General features: G+C 37.8%; 2 protein-coding genes across 4 annotated transcripts in view; one reads left to right on the top strand and one right to left on the bottom strand.

The window, feature by feature from the left end:
• emc1 (ER membrane protein complex subunit 1) overlaps nucleotides 1-20,872 on the top strand; it is a 176,009-nt gene that overhangs the window by 97,006 nt on the left and 58,131 nt on the right.
• The window catches only part of pax7b (paired box 7b), a 42,582-nt gene that overhangs the window by 15,677 nt on the left and 6,033 nt on the right, over nucleotides 1-20,872 (bottom strand). For all 3 annotated transcript variants that reach the window (XM_060894638.1, XM_060894640.1, XM_060894641.1), the window contains exons 5-7: nucleotides 8,015-8,214; nucleotides 1,412-1,577; nucleotides 1,128-1,324 (exon numbers count right to left, since the gene is read on the bottom strand). In XM_060894638.1, the coding sequence (XP_060750621.1) occupies nucleotides 1,128-1,324; nucleotides 1,412-1,577; nucleotides 8,015-8,214 (563 nt within the window). The remainder of the gene's footprint in view (nucleotides 1-1,127; nucleotides 1,325-1,411; nucleotides 1,578-8,014; nucleotides 8,215-20,872) is intronic.

The raw sequence follows: 20,872 nt of genomic DNA, 5'->3' as shown, positions 1-20,872 counted from the left end.
TTTGATTTAAAAATCTGTAGTGACCATGAACACACAAAAGCAATATGACCTTCCAATCTGCTTTGAGATGTATCATGATGGCATGGACTAAGCAAGTGACAATAAAATGTGTGTGAATCAGGGGGTAATTGCAGACAAATAAGGCAATGAATTTCATTTTCATTTCCTTATACACCATTTCAATCTTATTTTATGCTTGTTAGTCAGATCTTGCTGCTAATGGTGGGCAGAACTGCCCAGTGCTTGTGTGTAATTGTATATAATTTACTTTTTACTAGTGATTAGCATCAATATAATCCAATTTTGATTACTGAGGAATTAATCGCAATCAGAGAGCTTCTTTCAAACGAATAATGATTGTGGCAGAAGTAGGATACAAAGCAGAACACATGAAAAATCCTCTTATGGGAAAAAAAACAACAACAAATGAACACGAAGCAGGCCTCAGAAATTGTATCCTGTTATTCAGTATAAAATAGGGGTAAAAGCTATTGATGATGTACTGGCTTCATATGTATAAAGAGGCAAAAGCTCCTGGAAAACCCTGCACAAGCAGCAGAGGCCTGCCCTCATCTCAGCCACACTGATTCATTTGTTACACTTAATTAAAGCATCTTGACTTTCTTAAACATATATTAACTCCGGAAAATTACTTGCATACAATTAGATGAATAGACTAATTAGTCTGGAGCGATTATTCCTTTTCTCCGTGAGCCATGGCGCTGTTCTTTCCCCAGCTTTCATTATGCAGCAGCGGATTTGTTCTCTGCAGGGTATCAACTATTGTTTCAAATTCAAGCTCTAAAGTCCTTCAAAGCAAATTATTATTGCTTTTTTTTAATTATGAAAGCATGTAAAATAGAAGAAAATTAATAACAGAAATCTTATCTTCACAACACCTAGACGGGAAAACACAAGGGAAAATCTTTTCCTATCTAACAACTACTTCTTTAGAAAAAATCTCTTTCACACCCAAGAGACGCATTTAATCACAGCACAGACACAGCAGCACACAAAGCACACTCTCTTTATCATCACAGAGCTCTCGTAATTCCACTTGAGAAACTCCTTGACATCTGTCTATAGAGAGGAATATTTACACACTTTGGTCAATGACCCTTACTAACCTGTGGAGAGAGGCCATTGTTGACGGTGTTCATAGGGTTGCTGGATGCTGACTGGCTCATGAAAGTGTCAGTATAGCTGGAAAAGCTGTGCCGATTGGACGAGAGGCCGTAGGCGGAGCTGCTGTCACTGGAGAGGCTGCCTTGATGCATGCTGGAGGGGGGCAAAGGCTGCGGCCGGTGCACTGTGCTACTGCCATCTGCAGAAAACATTAATATCATTAGCACCTTCCTTGCACAAATCATCAAACTAGCCTCATATTACAGGGTTGATTTTAGAGACGTACCCTGTGATAGTGTGGTAGCGGGGTAGCTCGGCTCAGGGAGCTGGTATGTTGGCAGAGTTGGCATGCCTGTTGCTGGAAAACCTCCTGGTAACAGGTGGTTGAATGCAGCAAGCTGATTGGCTCCAGCTTGTTTGCGCCATCTGGCTCGTCTATTGCTGAACCACACCTACAAAACAGGAATAACAAAAATACAAATTGAGCCACACATAGAAAACTCTATACCAACATATTCATATGTGCACTTCTCATTCTGCACTGATTTATTTAATAAACCAGCATTTTGAAAGTGAAATCACCTTTTTTTATTATTTGTTACATGATTTAAGGTTGCAAGGAAAAAAAGATGACATGAAAATTAACTGGTGTTTAAATAAAGGTTCCAAATAAATTGAACACAAATGCACAGCTTCAATGGTTTAAGTTAGAAATTTAAAAAATAGTGTGCTGCTAATAACGTCTGCGGCAAGAGGACAAGGTCCTGTGCCTGTGTATGCAAAAGAGTGAATGACGTTGCCTTTGAGGGGCCATTCTTCAGAATTTAATACACTGGCAGCGCAGTTAATCTACTGTTGTTTTTCAAATGTGCTCGGCCATTGTGAATGGTGTTGAAAGAGAGGGACAATAGCCTCCCGATGAATCAGACACAAAGAGAGGGTGTCCCTTTTAAACAGCTCCTTCAGAATGATGCTTTCAGCCAAGACATCGATCAAGGAGCTCGGGCAGACATACTGTATGTGCACACACTCTTTATCTGTTCCTAGCAGCCTCTTGAAGCTTTGCATGCGAAAAAAAAAACAGTCTTTAAAGCAATATACTGTGTTTTTAATATAAAAAAACAAAGAAAAAATGGACAGCATGAAGACACATTAAAATATTTTCTGAGCTACCAAAACAAAATGAATCATAGACTTTAAGCAAAAAAAATAATAATAATAATAAAAAAAAACTCAAATAAATCTTTGTTTAAAATAAAACAGTTCAATTCTAGGTTTAAATTAAAATACCGAGTGGACATGCAGGATGATTGACCTGTAATAAGCATGAGCCTAAATCCTAGAAACACCCAACTCCAGAGGCATAAATTAGTGTTATTAACCCACCAGGGAACTAATAGATGGTTATTATGTGTGCTTAGGAATTATCAGCCTAAATATCTTGACCTCACCACCAAGTCTGGACATCAAAAGAATTTCTAACTTTTCTATTTTCACCATAATATGTGCCTACTAATTAATAGTCAACTATGCTGATTATATATTGTTTCTGCTACATATGATGTGTATTGGATTTCTAAAGTACATAATTATTAACATTGTCTTTCAAATATTTAAATTTCTTCCCATTTTGAAAGCTAAATATTTAAATACATAGTAAAGTGAATTCAGCAGTTAGAGAAGATAAGTATAGGTAACAAATATTCCTATTCGAGGGTTCTAATGATCGCTATATAACCAACATTCCTTTGAATAGAACTGTAATAATAATAGCATCTGCTTTATCCTTGGTGCTTTTTCACCTACCATGTAGTCAAAAGTGTAGATACAATGTAAGGATGTATTTTCAGCATACAGTTTACGCACCAAGTATTTTACAAAATAAAGTGTGAGTAAATGTCCGTAAACTTTAATGTTCAAAATGTCCCATTCTGCTCTTGGTGTGTCTTGTTCTGCTCCTTTCCACACCAGTGTAGTAGTGCTTCACAGGTATTAGCCGTTCCAGTGCTAAAACCCTTTACACAGAGCTACCACTCCCACTTACTCAGGTTTCATTTACTATACATGTTCTGGTAAGGAAGGATCTTTGTGATACTGAGGAGAGAGCCTTGGGCATTAGGATGTACATATCTCTGTATAAGAAGCTAGAATGACTGCCCCAGCACCTCAAAAGAAGCTTGACGGAAGTCAAATGAATGCCAAAGTCTGGACCCTGGTGACAAAGGCACCTTGAGCAGGGATTTTCTCTCTTTTGCTGTCTCTAATTCCCCCTCTCTTCATACAAGCGGCATACCATGCTCAGCATGGCTGAGAAGGAGACCTGAGCTTGAGAGACATTTCACATTTCTCAGAATATTTCTGAGGAAAAAAGAGGTCCGAAGCAGGACATTTATGAAGGGGTATAGCTCTGATTGGAGAGGAAGAACCTGTTATCTGTCGTCATTGAGTATCAACAAAGTATAAGTGGAAAAATTCAATATCCTCAATTCATTGGCTGTGCAGAGCCACATGAGTGCAAAGACAAAAAGAAGGAAGGTAAATGGAAGACAAATCTGATTGTTCTGTACATTTCTACATCAGAGATGGGAATCAAAGCCAGCTGAGGTACGCTGGCCCCAGGAAAGCACCATCCACTCTCATCCTGTATCAATCAACCAAGTCTTCCTATCAATTCTTCTCTCTGTCTAACACACAAGCCAGTGGCTAGGGGTCTACATGTCTTTCCAGGATTGCTATGGCACTGCAGCATGGGTTGGTAGGGGGTGAGTGGGAGGTGGGCAGTGAGGAGTAAAACCTAGCTAACGTGATTGAATTTCACAGCAAAAAAGAACATAGCGGTGGTTGAGAGGCGTAGAAAAGGTTCACATCAATCTCACTGTGGCTGTGTGTAGTGGACTGGAGTGCTGCTGGCCTGGTCAGTGTTGAGTGGATGTTAGAGAAAAGACAGATATTACTATTCAAGGTCCTGACGTCACACTGTGATAGAGTCTGATAAAAACTTCTTTTCTCCAGAAGGGTATTCAACCATTCCTATTTTACAGACAGACTGAATAATGCTTTACACACACACACACACACACACACACACACACACACATAGAGAGAGAGAGAGAGAGAGAGAGAGAGAGAGAGAGAGAGAAAGACACACACACCAAAAACACAGTACAACTCCAAGGCTTTCCTTTGTAGGATGTTCCCATTCGCCATGACTTGTTAGGATTAAGCACAGGTCTATTGGCTCCAGATTTTCCTGCGACCAATTGTGGCTTGTGCGATATAATTCTCCAACACAGGAGCTTGCACTCATGACCTGGATGTCTTGTATCCGGAGTGGATCAAAGAGTGTAAGAACAGACAGGAGAAGTGAAAACAGCCCTGTGCCTGTCTCTGTAGAGCATATGGAGTGACTAACATCTACTACTCAGGCCTTTTTTTTATTTATTTTTCTATCCAGAATAATGGAGCATAAGGAAAATCAGGCATGCTTCTTGAATTACTGTAGATGCAAGTTAGGTTGCCATATATTAAAGCATACTATATAAAATCAATCCAACTTTTTCACAAATGGCACATTACAGCTTTTTTACCTCATCAGAGAAAATACATGGTCACTGTGATGGTCACTGTGATAAGAAAATTGTTAAAATGGATAGTAATTTTATTTCGAATCTGTCAATCTCTCTTCCCATTTCTGAAATAGTTGCAACATTGAATATTTATGTAGAGATGAGACATGTATTTAGCTATATCACTGCTATACATATACAGGATCTACTGCATGTCTGATACCAAAATATTTCTTTGTGATTATGCGTAATACTCGAATATTTCTATTTTCCTATGATACTTTTCCCATATTTTACTTGAGATATTACTCATGCGTGTCTACTGACCACTTTATATATCACTGAATTTTTTTCATCTTCAGACTGACTTTAGAAAGACTTCAGTTACTACAGATGGATATTAGCTTAAATCTCCATCTGGTGGTAGTTGTGTAGTCATGTTTTTAGAGTAGTGAGGAAAAACACAGGTAGCCATGTCATAAGACCCAAAACCCTGTGGTTAGTCAAATATAGATCACTTCCTATCCTTTGCTTTGGGGCTATAAATCAGTTATACCATGAGAAAGAAAAATGACTCAGTGACAGTGGCTGGTGATGAACACAAGATAAGAGAAGAAAACTTAAGCTAGAGGTCAAAACTCTGCCAAAACACTACCCCCCTCACTCTATTACTACACCATGTCTGACTGTCTTTTTTGTAGGCTATACCCCCTCTATTCCAACCTTCTCCCGCTGTCTTGCTCCCTCTGACATCTGGATACTGTGTCAGCACAGCTGTGTTCAAGTGGGTTGACATTCAGGCCATGGGGTCTGCCAAAAGCCAAGAGGGTCAGACACCTTCCCCAGTACAAAAGGAGTGATTCTAGGAGCCTGTCGTTTCCATCTCAGTTTGTTCCTGCTAACAGCCCAACTCATACACACACAGCTTTTATTTTTTTAAAGATATGACTTTATAATGTTTAGTTAATTCTTCAAAATTATAAGACAAGTATTAAATAAATCTGATAATTATGATTAAATCATCATTTTCAACATGATTTTATTTACACAGAACAGAAAAGGCGGCTTGTTAGCACTAGGATGTTTGCGCACTTGTCTAATTTGCATCAGTTACCATAAAAACACAAAAGGACCACATGCATCTCGGAGAGCTTTTCAGTGAGAGGGAATCTGGGCCAGATTTGGCAGGGAGATCAGCAGGGTCTGCATTGATGCCAACTAGACTTTTGTCTATCAATAAATCAACACCAAAACTTTATTATTAAATATTGTGATGCAAATATGAGATATATACTTTATATTATATTAATGTACTACAATAGCAGCCTGTATGTGTGGCCTAAACCAGGGGGATTACCAAAAAATTAATCTTATTTTTATTTCACTTGAATACTACCACTATGACAATGGAAATATTGGAAAACACTAGAAACAACAGTGTTTCTGAGAGGGAAAAATATTTTAAAAATGTTTTTGGAGACCCCAGTAGACTGTGTTGTCTGCATATGGAGCGGTGGCTCTGCTGGAAAGTGATGAGCTTTATAAAATGGAAATGTTAATCTGAAATAACAGTTCAGTCAAATCAACATGTGTATTTTAAGGCCAGATTGTTTAGAAATATAGTTGTACAGCAGTGTTTACATCAGCTGGCTGGATCAAACCACTAATGAATGCAGTGTCACCTATTCACATCTTTATTTGTATCAGTTTTGAACACATTATCTGTTTATTCCAAGTAATGTATTCATATTTATAGCTGTGTTGTTTTCCTACACAGTATTGGGGCATATTATACAATTATGACATCCCGAGTAAATAAAACCGCATACAACCAATTTTCTATCATTCAATTTAAATCAAAAGTTGGTTAACTTAAACTCCAAAAACTTAAGCGATGTAATTAATTGTTATTGTACTGTATGTGAGAGAGGTAAAGAGGCAGAACATTCCTAATATATAATGGCAAAAAAGTGGGTTGGACTTATTTTTTGAAATTTTGCTTGAGAAATAAAAAAGGCAAATGATCGAAAGAGACAGCTGCAGTCTAACTGCAGTATGTGATAATCACAACAGTCTGCAACGTTCTTTTCCTACATGCTTGACATCACATACCATGAAAAAAAATCCCTTTAACATCATAGTCTAGCAGATTATAGGAAACAGTGTACCGTCTAATAAATTTGTCAACTTTAATTATAAACTGTGGTAGGTTTTATGCTGTAGCTACACTCATTGCTGTTTAGGTACAATGCAAAACTGTAGAGGTGTCAGAGAAATCTCACAGCCGAGGTAAACTGACATGTTTTTGCCCTTTTCATTGTGAATTTTTTTCCACAAGCTCTTGATTGATAAATGTTGCTTGTGTGGAGGACTTCCCAGGAGAGCACGAGGGATCCACTGTGATATGCAGCAAATTTTATAAGGACCAGCGGTGGGCTTGAAAGTGGTGGGAAGAAACAATCTTAGCCAAGAGCTGGAGTGAGAAATCCATCAGGAATGCACTCCTTCTCGTTTCATCCCCCTCCCCATATCCACCACAGCTGTTGCTATAACTCTACTGTAGTTTCCCTCTTCACTGTTTCAGTTATTTATGTGAGGAGGGGTTGTAGCACAGATGAGATTTAAGAGAGGTCTGTTTAGTGATGGTAAATGGTTCACTTGCATCATTAATGTTTAGTGGTAGACACAAAAAGCCCTTTCATAAAACAGTGACGAGAGTCAGTTGCAGCTTCTTTCTACCCAAAAATGATGGATGAAAACTTCAACGTTTTAACTTTCTCCTTAAGGATCAGGGTCTTTTTTTCTGTACTAAAGTCAAATCTTGTTTAAAAATAGCATTCACAAATGATTAAAGACATGGATGGTAATGAACAAAATTCCTGGCCATGTTTCTGATTCTCAGCAGGTCACTGAGCTTAGATTAACAGTCCTAGTGGGTTTTACCACTATTTGTATTATTTAAGATGAATTTCAAATAATTTTTAATAATATACATATTTAAAAAAACTTAATAATAATTAAATATAAGATGCATATTTTATTTCAATATTCAAGGCAATACATTCATGTTTATTCTTGTAAATATTTCACAGTGTATTCTGTGCACTGTATTTGTTGTATTTGTTAATTCTCAATTCTTTCTTTTTTAAACTTCTTAATTTCAATTCCTTTCTTAAGTGTTATGTTTAAATGTCCTTGTTGCTTTTTGAGAGTTGTGACACAAAGTTAGTTTCTGTCTCTCTTGGTGCCTTCTGAATCTGATATTCTCAATGCAGGCATGAACACAGGATTAAAAGCCAGTGGTGGAAAGAGAGTTAGTGTACCTGTACTCGAGCCTCTGTGAGTTTAGTCCTCTGAGCCAGCTCCTCCCGGGTGTAGATGTCAGGGTAGTGCGTCCTTTCGAAGGCCTTCTCCAGCTCCTCCAGCTGCTCAGCGGTAAAGGTAGTTCTACTGCGTCTCTGCTTCCTCTTCAGCGGCAGGTCTGGCTCTGAGTCCACATCTGAGCCGTCATCAACACGACTCCCTGTTATTGCCAGAAAGCAACAGAAATTAGTTTTAAGTTGAAAATCGAAATTTAAACCATACAGATTAACAGTCAGAAGCAACTAAAGTGTTTTAATCTTAATAATTTTATTTCAGATTGCACCTCAGGGTGAGGACAGATGTTGTGTGAATGAATGACAAGGAATTTAAAATGATAATAACATGATTTTCAAGCAAAATGTTTGCTTATTTATATGAATAAAAATCAAAGCTTTAGTAAAAGCAATTCTGTAGGAGGACAAATCCTTACTGGCCCCGAGGCCATGATGGAGTGCTGAGGGGGTTAATCTTAACAGACCACCTTAGCGAGTCACTATTGTTCCTACACTGAAACAAAACTGGAACTGCCTTAATATCCATAGTATTTTATTATGTGGTGTCTTTAAAGCAGGTGCATAATATATCCTCCTTTGCTTTTAAAATGCAGACAGCAGATTATCTGCAACACCACAGCTATCCATGTCAATTTCAGATAACGCACTATTGTTGTTTAGTGGCTCAGTGGAGGAATGTTTTCAAATTACTAGAGAATGAGATTAAATCCATCATCTAACAGAGGGCAAATATGTGTAGGTGATAACTGAAGCGGTGAACGGATGCTTGAAAAAATAGTTATCTTATGTGCAATAAAGAGCATATGTTTTTTAATTTTTCTAAATGTTTTTGTAAATTTCACTCTATATTTTTATGGTTGTTAACATAATGCATGTAAATCATTAACAAAGGACGGTAGCACTGTAAGTAAAATATCATTTGTATGAAATGAAAGAAAATCCATCCATGTCATACTTGGAGAGGTTTGTTGTTGGTATATTATTTTGTTTGTTTTATCTTGTTCAAAATTCTCATCGGGTCCACCAACAGTCCCCTCAAAGACAGATATAAGATAAAGCTATTTTTTGCTTTATTCTTTAAGTCACATCAAGAGCCTTCACCCATTCCGCATTAATGGAATGATAAAGATAGGCTCTAAGAGCTTTTCTGCCTTGAGTTTATTCCTTATTTATTTCCAGTTTGGGCAGCACTGGGCTGATCCTCTAAAAATCCCCCTGGCAGCATCAGGGGCCCATTGCTGCAGATGCAGGCCTTAATCCAGGCCATGACTTCCCCACAAATTTAAGCCATTCCACATTAGGGACGGCTGAACCCTGGCTCCTCATTGGCCAGTGCTGCCAGGGGCTTCCCAGCCGGCTTCCTCTGAGAAGGGGGCTGATTTTGGAGGAGACGGAACAGCCACTGTATAGCAAGTGACCCTGCTACTCCTCCAGTCTCCGCTACTCAGCCCTGAGCCTAGATCTCATCACTCACACTCTTACTCTCTCATGATTGACACCTCCACTTCAATGACAGTTATTACTTTTATCGCTCTTTGTGGTGGTATTTGGTATGGAAAGGCCCAGCAGGAGGACGGTTCAGGTGGAGGGCTAGATGAGGCTTTATAGGAGATAGCTTTAGGCAATGTTATTGTAGAACGATAGAGTTTAATTAATCTGGGACATGAACTGATAGCTCTGACCCCCATCTGACCTGTTCAGTTCAACTCTTGTTGCAATGACAGATAGCTCTAGTGTCAGAATACATTCAAATGAAAGAAGTGAAAACCAGCAGAAGTTGAGCTTTTTGAAATGAACAAATGTGCAAAATCCAGCCCATTCAGCCTGTCAGTATGAAATGGCCTGGCTGTTTTGGATAAATAAGCTGAAAAGGAATTTGTGAGGTATATCACTGTAATGATGACAGCAGCTCATGTTCACTCGTGCTCTGATTCAAGACATGTGCTGCCAGAGGGGACAGCAAAGAGGTGGAGGTTGAGCAGTGCCACTAAATACAAATATCACAGGCAAACAAATGCTTATTATATGAAGAATAAGTGTGTTATAACTGTTAATTATAAAGGGATCGGACAAGGAAATCATAAGCCATTAAGCCATGCACTATGGCACTCCGATATCTCTGGTTGAAATTCCCTGGCTAACTTGTAAAGTGTATAAAATTTACTGTAGTTACTACTCACAAATTTGTTACTACCTGAGAACATGTTTAGACAAATGGTAAGCAATTCCTTTATATTTATTGCCAAAAGAATATATAGATATAAAGCTATATACAGTGGGATTAATTTTTTTTTTTTTTTTTAAATGAAAAACTGGGATTCATAGGAAACTGGAAACATAAAAATTCAACCAAAGAAAGAAAATGTTCCATATCTTGAATATTCAGTATTCAACTATTTTAATAGGTACAAAAGGTGATAATTATCCCTTCTAATGAAGTGTGTGTTCACACCAATGAACTTGACTAAATTGTGGATTCTATGCCTGCTCATGTGCATTGTCATCGAATTCATGTCAATCGTTTATTTAATGAATTCAAAACGGAAGTACGTACACTAACAGTCTTGGACTTTTGAACTTCAAACTCAGTCTAAATAAAAGTGCATTTCAAAAAAAAAAAAAAAAAAAAGCTTAAAGAAAGCAAAACCTTCAAAGTGGCTCCAAATTCAGGCCAGCACCACAGTTTAATTAAACAAGGAATTACGGGATTATATAGAGACTCTCATTACAGACCACTTGAGGAGTCTTCTGGTGGCTGTCTTTTTGTCTCCCAGAGCTCACACTGCACAGTTCTCAACGGATTACATGTGGCCGTAGGACATGAGGCCGCATTAATTAAATCAATTCCTCTGCTTTTTCTCTTTACAAAGATTCCTATTCCCCCAAGTACCACCTCCCCTGAAAGACCGGGGTAAAAATATACTCATATACATACAGCGTTGTACGTGTAGCAAATATCCCTTTGTTGACTTTGACGGAAGATTGCGACAAATCTGTTTGGCTTTAAGTCACCATAACAATACTCCAGGCCAGTGCAGAAGTCCACAGATCACCTTCCAAAGGCACCTTCTGAACCTTAGGGGTGGCTGAAGCTTTCATTTCAAAGCCAGCATGGAATTTATTTATGCTTTCCTACATGCTGTTGGATTTCAAACAGAGGGAAAGAAAATCCACCAATATCCAGTCTTGCTTTGCATCACCAACCCACATAGTTATCTGAACATATTCAGCTTCAGTCAGAGATCGGTCCTCTTAAGGTTTCTGATCGCCATTCTCAACTACCCCACTACAAATTGCCCACCCAACCAAATACCACCCTGTTTTGTTTTTCTCCACCATCTGCTGAATAAATAAAAGCAATGTATTTCGAGAGGCCAGACATTTGGGAGAGAGGTACATGCATGACTGATGAGTATGCATCCTGCCACATCTCATTCTGCCCTGGTCACAACGATTACAACGTCATTTAGCCGCCACATCACAGTACATGAGCAACTGGGTCTGCGGCACACGATAGAAAGAGAATAAGTTTGACAGCGTGCTCCTGCTGAAGGTCAGCGTCTCTCCCTTTCTGTCCCTCGTTATAATGAAGACAGGATTATGGTAATGAAACAGATGCTGGTGCAGATACGAAGCCCAAACCTGAACCTCATCTTTGTCTCGGAAAAGAGATCCCGCAATTGGCATGCTAGATCCCTTCACACAAATGGGCCCGTGGCAAGTTAGCAGATATGATGAATGTGCTACAGCATAAATGGAACAGAGTAAAACATATGCTGCCTAGAAGCTCAGCTTTGGTATACGGTAAATGGAACAAGATATATCTGTTTTAAAATTCCATCAGGAGTACTTCTCGAGCTGTTCATCTGTCTCTGTGATAATGAGCAACGTCCCGATTATAATAAAAAGACATGTAATTCTATTTAAAAGTTCAAGGGATGCTGATAAAATGTTCTTGTTTATCATGAAATGAGAGCTTAATTAAGAAATATTGAGATGGCAATAACCTTTAGGGTTTACTATTTTGTCAAATGCTCTAATGTTGATGTGAACCTGGTTGGAAGCCTAATGAGTGATTAAGAAAAGAATTTCGAATATGATTTTTACTTGCGTATCAACTTGAACAAAAAAAGGATACTTCAGATTAGACTAAATGTTCAGGTTGAATGCTATGGGGATGACACCCATACCCAACCCATGCTTGTAGGAATTAATAACATAATGGATCATATAACCAGCAACAAAATTGATTATTGATTCATACCTTTAAAATCAAGCGAAGGAAAAAAAAAGAAGAAAATACAGCAAACTTGTCAAAGACTTTTTATACACAATGCGTGTTATTGAATATCATCAGCCCTGAGCTTTAGGGCCGGTTAAAAATGGCCCGGTCCAGGATGGTGATTAACTGCTTTGGGTGAAGTGTGACTGAGGCCAAAGAGAAGTCATGACCACCCAACACAAGCTTCTCTCTTCTATCTTTCCCATCAACAGCCAGCACAGCCAGAGAAGCAGCAGATGGGATATTCATCACAGCCACACTTTCCTCCTCTCAGCCCTCTTTTCATTCTCACTCTCCTCCAGCCGCTCCTGCCAGCAACTAAAGGGGCCTGAGGAAATGTGGCACTCCACAGCTGCACATTCTTGAAAGGGCATTGCACTTAGTACGGTGGCAAACATTTACACATTTGTCTTCATCAACCCTGGCAGTCTAAACAACATTATAGCTTGTGTCACACATTAGCCAGGGCACATTATTGCTCTTCTCATTTCCAACAAGCGACGATTAGCAAATTAGTGCAATAGGTTCAGCCTCTGCTAGCCATGGAAAGTAATGAGCCATTGCATGGAGCCTCTGTAAATATACTCTACTGCACTACATGGACTATTATTTATAATCCAAAGTGATTCTTCAGAAGACCACCCCTGTTTTTAAAAGATCTAATTCTCTGCAATGATTTGTTATGGAAATTACAGATGTTTTTTTTTTTTTTTCATTTTGTTAAAATTCGCCCTTGGCCCTGCCACACAATAAATGTAAGCCACCACTATCTATTTCATATTAAAGAAACTACACCAAAACTGCCAAAAAAATGTTCTCTCATCAACTACTGTAATCCAACTCCAACCTCTCTCCAATTTTTTTTGTTTTCACAGTTGCTCCAGTGTCCTCATTATAGGTCAGTTTGAGAGCAAGAAAGAGGGAAGAAATACTGTACAAACAGACTATTATAATCTTCTATCTCAGATGTGCATCTGCTACAGAACAGTCCATGTAGCTTGACGGCTGGATTTAAGCTGACCTGTCGATTCTAACGTCTGCGAAAAAACCTGAAATATAGCAGCAGAAGGAGACAGAGGTGCAGAGTGACTGGGGGATTAAAGAATACACACACACACACAATAGAAACACACAAAACAAGACTAGATTAGAGTCTGTCTGAAAGCACAATGGCGATTTATGCAGACATGAGGTTTGCTGTAAAAACAATTATGCATATAGCTATATGAACTGTACTGAAAAAGGACATACAGTATGCAGTGACTAATTGTTTGGGCACAGAGTTCATTTTCTTTTAAACATTTTACCTCAATTATTCTAACTGCACAATCTGTAATATTTAATTTCATAGTTTCAAATGTTTTAAGACACGCTGGTAACATGCAATGCCAGTGTGTTTAGGGGTGAGACACCTTCTAACCAATGTCCATTCCTTTCATTCCATGGGATAAAAGCACATCCTCAAAAAAAGAAGAAGCTGCATAAGAAAACAGAAAAAAAGGAAGAAAAGGGGGGAAGGTTCTTTAATCTCCAGCTCCCACAACAAACAATTAGCTCTCTTTTCTTTCTGTCGCTGTGCACAAAAAAGTTTGGAGGGAAAAAGGGAAAATGTGAAGGAGAGGTGATGGGTGATGCTCTTTTATAGGTCTTGTCATGTGCTTGAAGGCTCAGTGGTCTTTTTGTCCATTGCCTGTGTGTGTGAGCATGCTCACCTTAAACAACAGAGAGCCTCGGGGGCCTCCCTGGCCTTTCAGGCCCAATAGAGGCAGCACCTTAGGGGACCATTTAAGCCTGAAAAGAGGGCTGAAAACCCTGCACAGCTCTGTGGGGCATCAATAAATGCTGACATATTGACTTTCTGTGCCCAAGCGCCACTGGAAAGTGCTGCCTGCATATTAATCCATTAAGGGGTTGGGGAGAGGGCCAGCACCATGGTGAGAGGGGGTAGCCAAGGATAGATTGTGTCTCTTAGGTTTTGAATGTCCTGGAATGTGGCAGCAGTATGTTTGGTCTAGGAAAAGGTTAAGAAATGAGTCGTAATCTAGATCACTTTGAGTAAAGTCATCTGAGTCTGGCTTGAGCTGTAGTAACACAAGAGAGACTGATTTTTGCTTTGGTTGCACAGCCTCTTGACATTTCATCACTACATTTTAAGTGAACATATAAATATCTGAGCAACTTGTCCAGTCCCTGCTCTAAAATTTAATTCTGTGTGTTAAGATTCAAATTTCTTAATATTGCTTCAGGCCATTTAAGGTGATGGTAGAATTTCCTTTTGCTTGCTACATGAAAAGTGGAGTCCATTTGCTGGGAAATGCTGAGGCAGTCAATAGAAAACGACGAAAGTTGTAATTCCGTTTCTACCTGCCAGCATTGTTCAGACTGCAGGTAAAAAAACAGGTGTCCATTTACATCCAGCCTCATTCGCTCTTTTTTAATACTGAATTCATTTCCTGGGATATGGATCTTGGTAATTGAGGTCAAAAGCAATCAAAATAGCAGAACTTAATCAAAATTTCTAAAAGGAGGATAGATTCAGAAGAAAATCAGACCTTTAAACTTGCACACCTTAACTGAATTCCACTTTAATACATTCTTCAAAAAAGAGCTCGCTTGCACAAGTGCTTGTAAAATGTTTCCAAAATAACAACAGCACCAGCAGAACCTTTGTCAGCGTATAGATACTATAATGTATCATTTATTAATATATTATGTACATGTATTTAAATATGTTTAAAATGCTCTTGCACTATAGGAAAATCAAGGCAGATATGTTCACTTCAAACAAGCTGAATACACATTGAATCTAAAACTGTTTTACAAAAGAAAAGAAAAAAAAACCTCTAAAGCGTTATACACTACAATGATGGAAATTCCAGGGAGATTCCTGAAGCTGAAGATTTCTGGTTAAAATTTTAAACTGATCATAACTATTAAAAATACATTTGTTGTGGAGGCATTATGTCTTAGAAAGTCTTTATCTGCACATTGCTATAAGCGCAGCATTTGTGAGACTCTCTCTGAGATAAACAGAAAAGTGCTGACTGTCAGCTCTATCAGCGATTTAGCTTTAAGTTTTAAATATAAATCTAAATATAAAGATGCAGGCACCAAGTGGACAGTGTTGGGCTTAAATGTAAAACTTTTTTATTAAATCATAATCTTTTTTTATTTTTTATTTTTTATTAAATACAATATTTTTTTTTCTTTGGAAAGAATAACATTTGGGCTCGATGAACCTCCTTAGATAAAGTACTTTGTAATGTGGTTTATACAAAAGCAGGAAACTAATACAATGTCTTTCAGTAATCTAGAGATACAGTACAAATTTGAATATAAAGTCAATATTATAGTTTAGTCAATATTATTAATGCTGCATAATAAATACCTGTATTATCTAAGCACTCCAATATACAGTATAAACATTTACCGCTTAATAATAAGAGTGGTTGTTTAAAAGGGTGACACAAATGAGAGAGAAAATCAGTGTAAAAATAGCCTGAGCCCATTTTGAAGCTGCATGGGGAGCCGGGAGTGGGTCCTCTATCACTCTCACACTGCCCGACGCTTTCACGTTCTAAGATGGTGGAAAAAAATCTGAGCACATTTCTGATTTGTAACACTCTAGGAACGTGTTTATTGTCTTTGTGTGAGTGCACAACTTATAAATAAGGCTAATGAAGAATCTTGGGGTGAAGGCGCTAAAGAGCATAAAATGGGAAATTTTATGGTTTTAAGTAGCGTGGGCTGATGCTGATTTTTAAGCCATTGGACTATGGTGTTAGCTGCTAATCATAAGACTGATGCGGGACAAATGCCTCTCCACTTAATTAGTGCTAGACATTACATGGGCCATGCTTCCACTGTCATCTCAATCAGGTTGAAAACTTTAGCCTTTGCAAACTGGAAGCATGCGTCGTTAAACAAGGTTTAATATGAATTAGAATAAAAATAATATTACGGCTGAGCTGCACATGGCATTTGGCTTTGCTCTATTTTAATTTGAACCATAATGGTGAGAGGATTTGTTTGGTAACATTTTAATGGAATTGTAAAAATAAATAAATCAATACTCATTTCTTAAAAACAAAGATTTAATTTTGCACTTGCTAAATGATTATTTTGATGGTGAACAAGCATGGCATACCATATTACCAACATTTTTAACAAAGATGAGAACTGCACCCCTGCAATAAATGGTTCAGTTCAGCTTGGCTCTGCTGTTAAACATCAACAAGTTTTTATAACTGTAGAGTCTCTTACACCTAGATGTTTTTAAATATTAAATCAATGCCAATTTGTCTAAGCAGCTAAACCTTTTTTTTTACAACATCTTAAAGAATTGTGATTATTTCACAGCTTGTATTTACTCCCGGAGGTGTGGATGCAAATAACTGATAGAGAGTGTTAATATACTTTTAGCTGATAAAATCACCACAGAGCAACAGAATTCCAAGCACTGTCGAATTTCACTGTCAATCAAATACATAAAATTAAAAAAATAAGTAAATAAGAAATAAATCTAGTTAAATTGTTAATTGTAAAAGCAAGTTAGTTTACCAAATCTTTGGGTTTTATCTGCATCAGTTTGTTTATAGATTTAAGATAATTAATAAAACATTACTGCTTAGACACATTGTGATGTCCAGATGCTGAGACATACAAACAAATAAATGGACATAACTAATCATCTTTGGTCAATTCAAATATTCATAGACAGCAAAATTGTGAATTTGAAAATGCTCAATAATTTTTTTGTTTGTTTTAAAAGGCATCATTGTACTATTACTATTGTTGTGGTGTTCATATAATGCCATTTTTCATAAGCTGGTCCTTGTATAATAGTCCTGTATTTCCCGTGATCACCTTGCATTTCCATCAAAGCTTTGTTAAATTCGTTAAAATCTAGTGTCCAAAATATAGCACCTGTCAGGGTGAACAGCTTGCCATCCCTTCCACCATATCCTGCAGAACACAACACTTGTGAAAGTAACAAATCACAACATCCATTCTTTTTTTATCATCAAAACATTTATGCTACTTTTGTGTTTTGGAGATTTTTTTTTTGTTATAATTGCTCAGAAGTGATCTCACTCTAATGCGATAGAAAATCCAGTTTGAGCTGTCAATAAAAACAAAATGCTTACTTTTTATATTGCAATATATCTGTTCACTGAAAGACCAATTATGCCATAAACTCTTACTCATTTTTTATGTCCTAATATAATCTAAATTTTTCTTCATTTTCTAATCTAAATATATTCTACTGCAATAATGTACACCACTTAGAATGCGAAATGTTTTATTTTGGCTATTGTTATTTTCCATACAGCAAAGACAACTTCAGCTTAAATTATAACATCTAATAGTTTCACGAGAGAAGCAGCCTTGACAAGCAGCATACAAACATTTTGAAACCTTTCTTCAACAGTCATAGAAATGCAAATCCTATAACTTGCATTAAGACAACATCCAATGCTACAAAAAGCCAATTCCAAGTCACTCACTTGGAAAACAGTCTGTTTTAAGGTCTTTTTAAAAAAGGGTTGACCCTTTTCTTTTTACACTTGAGATTACCATACTTCTCCCAGGCCTGTGACACCTGCTGCCCACTGTGGGCGTGCAGAACACAGACTTTTACTTCAAGCAGTCTAAAGACTGCGGCTCAGCGTATTGACCAAGGGCAAGAGTGCCCAGCTTGGAGCCCTCCTACTGCAGATGTACATTAATGCAGGAAATATACTGATCCCTGCAGCCGAAAGAAAAGGCTCTCCTTTTAACATGCTGTTGTCTGACTTGATCATGTCAGTTTGATAGAGCCCATTCAAAGTTATTCATGCACCCGCCTTTGAGGAACAATGGCAGCCAGTTTATAAACTGTCTCCCTGCTTGCCTAAAAGCTTTAGGGCCTTTTGTTTCGCTCCTCTTAATAAACTTTTGGAGGAGTTCATCAACCTGCCTGAATAGTCAATGTGGAAAAGCCAAAAGACACCAAACAAGAGAGTTTCCTCTTTTCTCTCTCAAGAAGAGTGACTGTATTTAAGTCAGCTGTGGAGGCAGTAAAACAACAGAATGATCTTTGCTCAAACAAATGGCCAGAACATTGAAAGAACAAAAGTTGTTTTAGAAAAGAATAGAAGTGTTGACTTTTTACATTTCTTTATGCTGAAAAAAAACTTTTTGTGAAATACTCCACATTTGCTGTTATTATTGCTGCACATATAAGAACGAAGTATAATTCGGTTTTGCAATGTGTTTGCTGCAGGAAGGAGTGAATATAAATGGGTTTATTTTAAAATGCATTACAAAAAATGCATTTAAAATGCAACAAATATTTGTTTTGTTTTTGTTTTGTTTTTTGGTCTTGATTTGTTGTTTTGCTTTGCTTTGCTTTGCTTTGCTTTGCTTTCCTTTGTCTTGTTTTGTTTTGTTTGTTTTGCCTGTTTGTTTGTTTTTTTGTTTTTTTTGTTTTGTTTTGTTTTGTTTTGTTTAACATTTGTGACACCTTGTGCGTTTTGTGCAGTCGTGCTATGGAACTGCTTGTGATGAAGGTTCCTGTTTCAGTTTCCCTTGTAAACAAAGATGATCCATTCTAAATGTATAAATGCTACTTTTCACTGAGACACGCTTTGGTTTTCTAGCTGCCCTGAAGCTGCGCTTCGCCTGGTCAGTCTTGTGGAAGAAGTGCCTTTTGTTAGCTGATCAGCGTCACAGCGGCTCTCCACACAAGACCCTCGGCATTTTGTCGGCGAAAATGAAAGCGGGATTAACGACTGGCTACTGAACACTCCATGGCAAAGGAGCGGGCCTCGACCCACCCCCCGTCCCTCTCCCTCATCCCATTAAAAAAAACCTTTCCACTTTGGTAACTCCTCTTTTTGGTATGTTTGTATTCCCAAAGAGACCATTAATGCCGTTAGAAAGCGAAACGAACAAAAAGATATCGCAAAAAATCAACAAGTTTTCCAAGTGCTTTGCTGCAAATCTGGCTTCAATCTTGTCTTTTGGCTTAAAATAGCCTATTGACTAATTAACAAATTACCACCTACTTTTTTTAAGGAACCTCAGTTTGTGTCTGTGATGTTACAACGACCGAATAATTAGCTGGCAGTTTCCTAAGTCAATAAATCTGGTCAGTCTGGTACATTTTAATGGATTATATTTATCTAATGGCGGTTTTAAAGCTTCTTTACAATATCTAATATAATAGATTTCTAATGGACTTGTTCTTGGAGCTCAGTAGAGGTGGACGAAATAGATAGAAACTATTTAAGCTTTTATTTGGCTCTGGGTCAGAAAGAGTTCTCTGGGATGCCAGTTTTATGGTTCCGCATCCAGCACTGAAGGTGGTTGGGCGATCAAAACCACTTTTGTGCCACTACATAGGAAGCCCGAAGGCCAATACTTTTATTGCTGTCAGCAGGAGTTTCCCTTGTCGTTTGTTCATTTTGCTCTTCTGATCTAGCAAGACGTGGTGCACAGCGCGGTGCCAGTCTGCATGAAGTGTTTCCGACTCGTTCCTTCTGAACCACCAGCCTTCAGAATAAACTCATATCAATTAATGCTTACATTCGGTTCTTTATGTTAGCACGCAAAATATATTTTACCCATTCTGATTGACTCTATTCCAAATTCTAAAATATCCATCCAATTTATGATTTCTATCTTTATATCAATATGAAACATTAAAAAAATTATAAACAAAGCTCACACACACATACACACACACACACACACACACACACACACACACATATATATATATATATATATGCAGGCAGGTTAGGCACTCTGTAATATGATGAACTCTCATTGTCGTGGTGTCACCACAAGTGTTTCTGATAAGCAAAAGCGCCCAAGGATCAAAAGACTTTAAGCCTCTCGATTTCCCCCAAGCCACCTCCAACCTTCTGCCCAACCTAACGTCTATTTCCTTTCCTCTCTCGTGCCTTTGAATATAAACGTATGAGGTTATTTAGCCGTATGCAGAACCTGCCCTCAGGTGAAACAGCCAGCAGACCAGAATAAAACAGATGAAGTAACTTATAGAATATTGCATTATGTAATGATGACTAAATCTCGCAATTGATGTACTTTCTTTTATTTGCAGAATGCACAAGAATTAAATATCTGAAAAACATGTATGTGATCTTAATCGTCCGAAAATGCTGAAAAGATACAAAAAAGAAAATAATAATTAATAAACCAATATTGTGATGGGTTTATAATAAATATAATATAGATATAATATAGATATACTGAGTGTTTACAAAATAGGTCTATTAACCAAGCACAGATCATTTGTGAGAAAGCATCTAGATAACCTGTAATCCTGTGCCAAGTGCTGCTGTGTTACATCGTGTGTTGTTCTGGACGCGAACACATACAGTGCTGCAACCTAAACTAGCAAGATGTTCCACTTCACAATGACGGTCACTGCTTTGACTAATTTGATTCGTTCCACGAATTACGTCACTTGGTTTTTATGGATTTACGGAGTCAGTTTTATTCTGGCTGAGCCC

This window comes from Tachysurus vachellii, chromosome 19 (assembly GCF_030014155.1).
Source record: "Tachysurus vachellii isolate PV-2020 chromosome 19, HZAU_Pvac_v1, whole genome shotgun sequence".
Lineage (NCBI taxonomy): Eukaryota > Metazoa > Chordata > Actinopteri > Siluriformes > Bagridae > Tachysurus > Tachysurus vachellii.
This window is presented reverse-complemented; position numbering and strand designations above follow the sequence as displayed.